General features: G+C 46.1%; 1 protein-coding gene across 6 annotated transcripts in view; it reads left to right on the plus strand.

Moving 5' to 3' along the window:
* LOC134350212 (sialic acid-binding Ig-like lectin 16) overlaps nucleotides 1–9,028 on the plus strand; it is a 69,696-nt gene extending 60,668 nt beyond the window's left edge. For all 6 annotated transcript variants that reach the window (XM_063055200.1, XM_063055201.1, XM_063055204.1 and 3 more), the window contains 3 exons: nucleotides 5,326–5,446; nucleotides 7,280–7,355; nucleotides 8,112–9,028. In XM_063055200.1, coding sequence (XP_062911270.1) covers nucleotides 5,326–5,446; nucleotides 7,280–7,355; nucleotides 8,112–8,222 — 308 coding nt within the window. In that variant the 3' untranslated portion in view covers nucleotides 8,223–9,028. The remainder of the gene's footprint in view (nucleotides 1–5,325; nucleotides 5,447–7,279; nucleotides 7,356–8,111) is intronic.
* Nucleotides 9,029–11,062: the final 2,034 nt, after the last annotated feature.

The raw sequence follows: 11,062 nt of genomic DNA on the forward strand, positions 1-11,062 counted from the left end.
TCGACGTAAGCCAACAGCGTGCCCTCCATGTCCAGTTCGTGCAGAACCAAGTCTGTTAATCTGTGACGGAGAAAGCATAGGGATGGCTCCACGCAAACCAAGTACAATGGTCCCTGACGCAGCCCCTCCCAAAGCACAAGGACTCTTATATATACTTCCTCAATATACTTCCACAGTGTAACAACCCCCCTCCCTCAGCAACATCCCTCTGAGAGTCACACTCCTGCTGTATTGTCCCTCTGCAAGTGACACTCCCTCAGTACTGCCCTCTGAGGCTGACAGCCTAGTGCCGTTCCTCTGGGAGTAACACTCCCTCAATGATACCTCTCTGAGAGTGGCAGTCCCTCAATACTGCCTCTCTGAGAGTGGCAGTCCCTCAATACTGCCTCTCTGAGAGTGGCAGTCCCTCAATACTGCCCCTCTGAGAGTGGCAGTCCCTCAATACTGCCTCTCTGAGAGTGGTACTTCCTCAATACTGCCCCTCTGAGAGTGGTACTTCCTCAATACTGCCCCTCTGAGAGTGGCAGTCCCTCAATACTGCCCCTCTGAGAGTGGCAGTCCCTCAATACTGCCCCTCTGAGAGTGGCAGTCCCTCAATACTGCCTCTCTGAGAGTGGCAGTCCCTCAATACTGTCCCTCTGGGAGTAACACTCGCTCAATACTGCCCCTCTGAGAGTGGCAGTCCCTCAATACTGCCCCTCTGAGAGTGGCAGTCCCTCAATACTGCCCCTCTGAGAGTGGCAGTCCCTCAATACTGCCCCTCTGAGAGTGGTACTCCTCTAGTACCTCCCACTGAGAGTGACATCCTTCCCTGATGTCCCTCTAAGACTTCTGTAGTCATCGTCACTGTCCCTTCCTCAGCACTTGGCTCGCTTAGCAATGCCCGTGCCCTTGTGCAGCAGTCACTCAGTGCCAGCACTGGTGGTTTGGCTCGATCTTTAGCTCGGGCCACTGCAGCAGGATGCTAACCCACAGCTTTATAACACGGAGCCTTTCCACAGAGCCACAGTTGACTCTGAACCAACCCAGTGATTCTTGAAAAATCATTACTCATGCCTCCACAATCTCTTCAGCAACCTTCTTCCGAACCCTGGGTGTTGAAAATCTGGTCCAGGTGACCCTTCAGACCCCTGCAGCTTTCCAGGCTTCTCCTCCTTAGTAATAGTGTAGTTTTTTGGCAAATAAAATGGCAGAAGTGTTTTATGTTTTAGAAAAGCCGTAGCAACTCATTTATTGAACACCAAAAATCTGAACTCAAAGTGCACTTGAAACGAATCCTTTACATAATGATGTCATCATGCCAGACTAGCTTCTTAAAACAAAACCCAAACTCAATATCGGTGGTTGTGAATTACGTACATTTCCAACAATTATGTTGTCCTTCAACATCAACTGCACTCACTTCTGCCCCTGATACTCTTAGATTTTTGACATACTGCTAGTGCCTTCCAAAGTGAAGACTGAAACAAGATACTTACCATGTTCATCTGCCATTTCTTTGTCTCTCAAAACTACCTCTCCAGCATCATTTTCCAATGGTCTGATATCTGCTCCCAACCTTCTTTTGACCTTTATATATCTGAAAATTCTTTTGGCATCCTCTTTTGCATTATTATCTTTCTTCATATTTCATCTTTTCTCTCATTATGGCTTCTTTTGCCTCCTGTTGTTTTTTAAAAGCTTCCTAATCCTCTAATTCCCACTAATTTTTGCTCTGTGACATACCCTCTCTTTTGCTCTTATGCAACTTAAATCTGATTCCAGATGAAGCTCATCTTGGTCTAACCTGTTGAATGGACCTGTCTATCATTTCTCTGCAACAAACACTCAGGTTTGTATCTGGATCCTCCTGTTAAATACGAGGGGTGATTGATAAATTGTGGCCTAAGGTAGAAGGAGTTAATTTTAGAAAACCTAGCACATTTATTTTTCCTACATTTACACTCTTAGTCTAGCGGTCATGGAGCATATGGATCCCTTCTTTGTAGAAGTCGGCGTCTTGTACCTCCAGAAGTGGTCAGGGGTGATTGATAACTTTGTGGCCTAAGGTAGGAGGAGATGAGTTATTAACTTCAAACTTTCTGCATTTTCAATCAGAGTTGAACTGCACGTGCATGTAACAAGAGCTCCTTAGGCCACAAACTTATCAGTCACCCCTGCTGCAGACCACCTGGAGGTCCAATATGCCCTCGTTACATGAATGTGCAGTTTAGCTCTTTGAGTGATAATGCAGAAAGTTTGAAGTTAGTAACTCATCTCCTTCTACCTTAGGCCACTAACTTATCAATCACCCCTCGTACATAATGACCAGGCTAATAACTCTCAATTGCTGTCTCCTTGGTCCTCTGCGGGCAACTCCATACAACCAGCCCAATTTCTCCTGGATCATGGATCTTCACTGAAGGTTTGGCAACACAAGAGAGTGCAGATGCTGGACAATCTAAAGCAAGAAATAATCTATTGCAGGAGCTCAGCAAGTCTGACCCGAAAGGTCAGCTATCCCTTTGCCTGTGCAGAAGCCACCAAGTTCCTCCAGCAGTGCATTCGTTCGCTTTACTGAAGGGTTGTTAACATGGGCACGTGGTCAAATTGGTGAACAAGAGAAAATCTGCAGATGCTGGAAATCCAAGCAACACTACAAAATGCTGGAAGAACTCAGCAGGCCGGGAAAAGAGTAAACAGTTAATGTTTTGGGCCAAGACCTTTCATCAGGACTGGAGAAAAAAAGATGAGGAGTAGAGTTAAAAGGTCGGGGGAGGGCATGGAGAAACAGAAGGTGACAGGTGAAACTGGGAGGGGGAGGGGAGAAGTAAAGAAGTTGGTTGGTTTAAGAGATACGGGGATGGAGAAGAGGAAATCTCACAGGAGAGGACAGAAGGCCATGGAAGAAAGAAAGGGGTGAAGAGCACCAGAGAGAGGTGATGGACAGGCAAAGAGATAAGGTAAAAGAGGGTAAAGTGGATGGGGACTGGTGAAGGGAGATGGGGCCCATTACCTGAAGTCTGGGAAATCAATGTTCATGCCATCAGATTGGAAGATACCCAGACGGAATATAAAGTGTTGCTCCTCCAACCTGAGTGTGGCCTCATCATAACAGTAGAAGGAGGCCATGGATAGACATATTGGAATAGGAATGGGAAGTGGAATTAGAATGGGTGGCCATTGGCAGATCCCACTTTATCTGCTGGATGGAATGTAGGTGCTTGGCAAAGTGATCTACATCAGGTCTCCCCGATATACAGAAGGCCATACCGGAAGCACCGGACTCAGTATATGACCCCAGCAGACTCACAGGAGAATTATCAGCTCACCTGGAAGGATTGTTTGGGGCCCTGGATTATTGTGAGGGTGGTGGTGCAGGGGCAAGCGTAGCACTTGTTCTTCTTGCAAGGGTAAGTGCCAGGAGAGAAATCAATGGGGAAGGATGAATGCATAAAGAAGTCGTGTAGGGAGCGATCCCCGCGGAAAGCCAGAATTCTGCGGGGTAGAAAGGTGGTTGGTGGGGGGATCCTGTTGGAGATGGCAGATGTTACAGAGAATTATGTGCTGGACACAGAGGCTGGTGAGGTGGTAGGCAGGCACAAGAGGAACCCTATCCTTGGTGGGATGCTGGGAGGATGAGGTGAGAGCAGGCATGTGTGAACTAGAAGAGTTGTGGTTGAAGGTAGTGTTGATGGTGGAGGAAGGGAAGCTCCTTTCTTTGAAGAAGGAGGACAGCTCCTTTGTTCTGGAATGAAAAGCCTCATCCTCAGAGCAGATGCAGCAGAGATGGAGGAATTGAGAGAAGGGGATGGCTTTTTCACAAATACTAGGTGGGAAGAGGTATAGTCCAGGTAGCTGTGAGAGTCTGTGGATTTATAATAGACATCAATAGATAAGCTGTCTCCAGAGACAGAGGCAGAGAGATTGAGAAAGGGGAGGGAGTTGTTAGAAATGGACCAGCTGAATTTGAGGGCAGGGTGGAAGTTGGAGGTAAAGTGGATGAAGTCGATGAGTTCAGCATGGGTGCCGGAAGCAGCACCAATGCAGTTGTCGATGTAGCGTAGGAACATTTGGGGAGTGATACCAGTGTAGGCTTGGAACATAGACTGATCTACTCAGCCGACAAAAAAGGCACGCATAGCTGGGACCCACGCTAGTGCCCATGGCTACACCGTTTGTTTGAAGGAAGTGGAAGGAGCCAAAGGAGAAATTATTTAGAGTGAGGACAAGTTCTGCTAGGTGGAGGAGAGTGGTGGTGGAGGGGAACTGGTTAGGTCTGGAATCCAGAAAGGAACGGAGAGCTTTGAGGCCTTCCTGGTGGGGATGGAGGTGTATAGGGAGTGGACATTCATAGTGAAAATAAGATGATGGAGGCCAGGGAACTTGAAATAATTGAAAAGATCCAGAGCATGTGAAGTGTCACAGATGTACATAGGAAGGACTGAACCGGGGGATAAAACAGAATCGAGGCATGCAGATACGAGTTGAATGGGGCAGGAACAAGCTGAAACAATGGGTCTACCTGGACAAGTGGGTTTGTGGATCTTGGGTAGGAGGTAGAAACAGGAGATGCAGGGTGTGGGAACAATGATGTTAGTGGCAGTGGGTGGGAGATCCCCAGAGCTACTAAGGTCAGTGATGGTGTGGGAAACAATGTCCTGGTGCTCCTTAGTGGAGTCTTGTTCGAGGGGTAAGTAAGAGGAGGTGTCTGAGAGTTGTCGCTGGGCCTCAGCAAGGTAGAGGTCAGTACGCCAGACTACCACAGCCCCTCCTCTTTATCTGCAGATTTGATGGTGAGGTTAGAATTAGTGCAGAGGGAGTGAAGAGCAAAGCGTTCGGAAGGAGTGAGGTTGGAATCAACTTCCCAGCTCTTTACTTCATCTCCCCCCCTCAACTATCACCTTGTGTTTCTCTTTCCCCTCACCCTATCTTTTAACTCTACTCCTCATCTTTTTTTCTCCAGTCCTGCTGAAGGGTTTTGGCCCTAAATGTCGACTGGCCTCTTTTCCATAGATGCTGCCTGGCCTGCTGAGTTCCTCCAGCATTTTGTGTGTGTTGCTTGGACAAAATGGTACTCCTCCATGAACAGGATACACAATGAGACTGTAAACATCTTTGTAGGCAAAGTAGCTATTGTGTCTGTTGCTTGCTTGTGAAAGTAAATATTCTATTTAAATCACGCTCTGATTTCTTTGCTGTCTTGTGACATACTGGATAGACAGTTGGTCAATCAGGAGATAAGAACATGTTTTCCAGACAGCCATTGCCAAAGGGGATGGGTGGTTTTCAGTGCAGTCCTGAGCTTTCGTGGATTGTGATTAATAAGCGTCTCTTTGATCTCAGCTCCTACCTCGGTGCAAAGCTCAGTAATCATTCCACTAACTACTGCTGCAGCTGTCGTCTTCCTGATCATTTCATCGGCTGTGATTGGCTTCATCGTCAAGGCCCGATGGAGAACAGACAGGTGGGTGCTTGAACAAAGTCCCTGTCCCTGTCCCTGACCCAGCTCTCCTTCAAGTCCTGCCTCGGCATTGTCAACAGCCTTACAATCCCCGTTCTTCAGTGGTGAAGACATCAATGTTGGTATATTGGATTAGTAAGTATGCAGATGATACTAAGATAGGTGGCGTTGTGGATAATGAAGTAGGTTTTCTAAGCTTGCAGAGAGATTTAGGCCAGTTAGAAGAGTGGGCTGAAAGATGGCAGATGGAGTTTAATGCTGAAAAATGTGAAGTGCTACATTTTGGTAGGACTAATCAAAATAGGACATACATGGTAAATGGTAGGGCATTGAAGAATGCTGTAGAACAGAGGGATCTAGGAATAATGGTGCATAGTTCCCTGAAGGTGGAATCTCATGTGGATAGGGTGGTGAAGAAAGCTTTTGGTATGCTGGCCTTTATTAATCAGAGCATTGAGTATAGGAGTTGGGATGTAATGTTGAAATTGTATAAGGCATTGGTGAGGCCAAATTTGGAGTATTGTGTATAGTTTTGGTCACCGAATTATAGGAAAGATGTCAATAAAATTGAGAGAGTACAGAGGAGGTTTACTAAAATGTTGCCGGGATTCATCTCCTAAATTACAGAGAAAGGTTGAACAAGTTAGGTCTTTATTCTTTGGAGTGTAGAAGGTTGAGAGGAGACTTGATAGAGGTGTTTAAAATTATGAGGGGGATTGATAGAGTTGACATCCATTGAGAGTAGGAGAGATTCAAACAAGAAGACATGAGTTGAGAGTTAAAGGGCAAAAGTTTAGGGGTAACGAGGGGGAACTTCTTTACTCAGAGAGTGGTGGCTGTGTGGAACGAGCTTCCAGCAGAAGTGGTTGAGGCAGGTTCGATGTTGTCATTTAAAGTTAAATTGGATAGATATATGGACAGGAAAGGAATGGAGGGTTATGGACCGAGTGCAGGTCGGTGGGACTAGGTGAGAGTAGGAGTTCGGCACGGACTAGAAGGGCCGAGATGGCCTGTTTCCGTGCTATAACTGTTATATGGTTATGTTAACCAGCCTATCCTCTGAGTTCTTCACAGAAAACGTTTCCTGTCCTTGCTCAGTCTGTCACTGTATATAACTCTTAATCCACAGTGAGTCCCAACTGCCTCATCAGTCCAGGGATCATTAACAATGAACAACAAACATGGTGCAGACAATAACGTCTACTTGCCCTCAGCAAACTCTGCTCCCAATGATTCCCCGTGGAACTCAGAGATAAACTTGCTTCGTTTACAGAGTAACACACCCAAAATACAGGAGGAACTCAGCGGGTCGGGCAGCATCTGTGGAAAGGAATAAACAGTCGACTTCAGGCTGAGACCCTTCATCAGGACTGGAGAGGAATGGGGAAGATGCCAGAATAGGAAGGTGGTGGGTGGGGAAGGTCTGCAAGCTGACAGGTGATAGTTGAGACCAGGTATGTGGGTGGGGCAGGTGGGATGAAGAGAGAAGCTGGGAGGTGATAGGTGAGACCAGGTGAGGGGTGAGGTATGTGGGATGAAGAGAGGCCTGAAGAAGAAGGAATCTGATAGGAGAGCACGGGAGAAGAGGAACCAAAGGGCAGGAGAAGGGTGAGAGAGGAGCCAGAATGGGGAATGGAAAAAGAGAAGGTGGAGGGGGAGAAAAATTACCAGAAATCGATTTTCATGCCATCAGGCTAGAGGTAACCCAGGTGGGATATGAGGTGTTGCTCCTCCAACCTGAGTTTGGCCTTATTTTGGTAGTAGTGGAAGCCCTGGACAGACATGGAAACGGGAAGTTGAACTCTGTGATAATTTTGCCTCTATCTCTGCTCTTAGACCAGCAGAATGTGCATCAAGGCCGGCCTCAAAGGAGGCATCTAGACCGGTGACATGGAGAAAAAGACAGATGCAAGTGAGTATTGCATCACACACACCTGAAACAGTCTAGGTCACATCCGCCCCTTAATCATTGGTCAAACAAATGCCCGGATTAAAATGTAAGCAAGTCAGGCAATGGACTCTCACCTGGATAGAGCTGAGAGATCACATAATGAGGCATCACCATCACACCCAGCACAGACTGGGATCAACAGGCCAGACAGCGGTATGACACTCGCTCAGCAAAACCTTGCCACAGAGCAGGGACCACTCTGTACTGCCCTGAGAGTGGTACTTGTTTTTCCAGTGCTTGTTCTGTGGTGGGTCTTGAATGCAGACCCCTCTCTGAGAGCCGGGAGTGTGGTCCCCAGTGAGTTCAGCTGTCATCCGCATTCCAGTATCCCATAATTTAACCCAACCTGATTAATAATGAGTGCCATCAATTTTTGGGGATTAAAGATTGAAGATTAGCTTTACTTGTCACAGGTCCATCAAAACACATGGTGTCATTATTTTTGTCAACAGCCAACACAGTCCGAGAATGTATAAGTGTCGCTATGCTTCTGACACCACACAATTTACTAATCTGAACCCTGACTCAGATATCTCTGAAATGTGGGCAGGAAAGGAAGCCCATGCAGGCACTGGGAGAACACATAAATCTTTACAGACAATGACAGGAATAAACTCGGGTCATTGGTTCTGTAAAACATTGTATGAACCATTAAGGAATGTTTTCTTAACCCAGACAAACCAAATGTCACTCTGTTCATTTCCATCCCCGTCACAGGAGGAAGTTCCAAAGTGTCCGGAAACCACACTGAAAGTGAATGAATATCAAGATATTGACATTTATGCAAACTGCCAGCCCGCTGAAAGTTCCATATATGGAAATATATAATCCAATCGGGAATGGGTAATAGACGCACTGGGAAGAGCGCAAGGAAGGAGTTCTTGGAATTCCAATTTACCTTCCAAAGAGCAACAGGAATTCACACTCCCCCAATCAATTCGAAAGTACTTGACGTAGACTCAAGCCAATCCCAAAATATCATCTAATGCAGTGCCTTACTTTTGGAAGAAATCTCCTCACCTCCCCAGTCATTAGAGCATAGAACAGCACTCATAGACCTCCACTTTTCTTACATTCATCATCCATTATTGTCCACAGGTATCACTAGGTGTCCATAGGTTAAACACCAACATCCATTCCCTTGTGTGTGAGGGATTTCAACTTTCAATTTGTAACCCATGTTGCAGTCTATGAACATTGAGAGATTGATCATTACTGAGTACAGACATTGGGAGAAAGAGGCAAGTTTGTGTAGGGGAGATAAAGATAATTTGCTAGCTGGGATAATTTTCTATGTAAAACGCTTTGTTTATTCAGCCTGATTACAGTGGATTCAACCCGTATCTCAAGTTCAGCACTCCTGGGGAGCCCAATGTTGTATTTTCTGCAGCAATGTGGCTCCCAATGTCCTGCTGCATGAGGAAGGTCTCTGAGTGAGATGAGGCAATGGTTGGGAAATAAGAAACTCACCCACACGCTGCATGGATGACCTTCTGACAGCTGAAAGGTCTTTTCATTGTCTCCAGTGTTTCTGATCAACCGAACTCCAGAAAATCATTGCAATAAAGAAAAGATATAAACATGTCTACAATAAACCCTCTTCAGACCGGATTCAATCTAAATAAATAAATAAAGTACAACAATATTGTTTATTTGTTACATGGACAGTGCATTGAGACATTAAATACATTGTTTGCATCAATGACCAACACAGCCCAAGGGCAGCCTGCAAGTATCACCACACTTCCAGTGCCAATATAGCATGCCCACAACACGCCAATGCTAATCCATATGTCTCTGGATGTGGGTGGAAACTGGAGGAAACCCATGGGGTCACAGGGAAACTCACAGACTCCTTATAGACAGCAGTGGGAGTTGACCCCCGACCTTCCAGCTGGTGCCGTAAAGCATTACGCTAACCACTCTGATATTTCCCTTTTCGGCTCAGACTATGGAGTCTCTGAAAGAGAAAACTTTGGGTCATTGTGATTATGTACATCTTGAGAGAATGGAAAAGATTTGGGTCCATTGGGATTGTTGAAGATGTTAATGGGAGTTGCCAAGTCAGGGGCAGAGGGGAATGTCAGCTGTAACTAATCTGACCTCTGTAGGGTTTTACAGCAGCACTTCCTGATGGTGCCAACATACACATTTCAGCTTGATCAGAAATTCACTTTGGAACAGCCAGAAGTTTCATTAACAGGGGGCTGGGAAGCTGGGAGACACATAGGCCAGGTCTTGTAGCAGCCCTTCAGGGATAGTTGAGAGTCAACTGATTCGTGGAGCAGCAAATATTGAGCACAAAATGCTGGAGGGATCCAGAAGGTCAGTATCTATGGAGGGGAATAAACAGTTCACCTTTGAGCCAAGACCCTTCATCAGGACAGGAGAGGAAGAGAACAGAAACCAGAATAAGAAGGTGGGGGAGGGGAAGAAGTTCAAACTGGCAGGTGATAAGTGAGATCAAATGAGAGAGAAGTTCCCCTCCTCCGATACTCGCCTCTCCTATTAGATTTCTTCTTCTTCAGCCCTCTATGTCTTCCCTCCAACCTCTCTCTTCATCCACCCACCTCTGGAATTGGAGTCACGAGGATCCAGTTAGAGATGCCGAGAAGACTGCAAACCCTTAACATTTGTCCTTTATCGCATCATTTTTCTGTCTGAATATACAGAGGCACATTGTCATGGTAGCAATTGCGGCCAAAGGGAGCTGTGAAAGTTGGGGGAAGGGCGTGAATGGGGACTTTCTGGTGCGCTATTTTCTTCATCCTTATTTGGAACAGTAACTGTCCATTTGTTGAAAAGCTGTGAGAGTTTTTTTTGTCACAGGCCAGTTCTATCTGACCAGAAACAGATCACAGATGGTTAAAGATGATTATATACTGGGAGATTCAATCATTCTTGTCGGTCAAACTGTTGCCTGCATCTTTGGCTGTCAAAGATCTCCCATGGCACCACGCATTCGAAAAGATAAGAGATTAGTGATTAGATTGATTTGTCACGTGTACATCGAAACATCAAAACCAGCAGTGAAATGCATCTGAAGATTATGCTGGGGAGGATGGCTGCCCACAAATGTCACCGCACATCTGGCACCAACATAGCATGCCTGCAACTTACTCGTTCCAACCCGTATGTCTTCGCAATGTAGGAGGAAATGAGAGCACACAGGAAACCCACGCAGTCACGGGGAGAAAGTACACACAGTCAGGTTTATAATGGAGTTACATTCTGTGCTGCCTTACAATGCAGTGGACAAAGACCCTTCTAAACTCAGAAGAGTTTCTCCTAGGACAGACTTTCTGCTTTGTCCTCAACCCACCTGCTGTTTACCTAACTGAGTCATTTATGGACTATTGTTCATTCATTGTTTATGGACTAACTTTGCATCATCATTTACTAAGGAATTGTCATCAGGATGTAAATTTCAAATGAAGGTTTGTGGTCTCAGCAAAGGTTTAGGCCATTGAATGGAATTGGAGGGATAGGCAGTGGCACAGGAGGCAAAGGAAATGGTTTAGGGGCCAGAGAGGGGTTTACAGAGATAGGGAGGGGTGTATGAAGCAGCAGGGGGTTACAGAGATAGGGTAGGGTGTAGAGGCCAGTGGGTGTTACAGAGAAGGGAATGGTGTAGGAGGCAGAGACAGTTACAGAGAGGGAGAGGTGTA

Source organism: Mobula hypostoma, chromosome 8 (assembly GCF_963921235.1).
Source record: "Mobula hypostoma chromosome 8, sMobHyp1.1, whole genome shotgun sequence".
Classification (NCBI taxonomy): Eukaryota; Metazoa; Chordata; class Chondrichthyes; order Myliobatiformes; family Myliobatidae; genus Mobula; species Mobula hypostoma.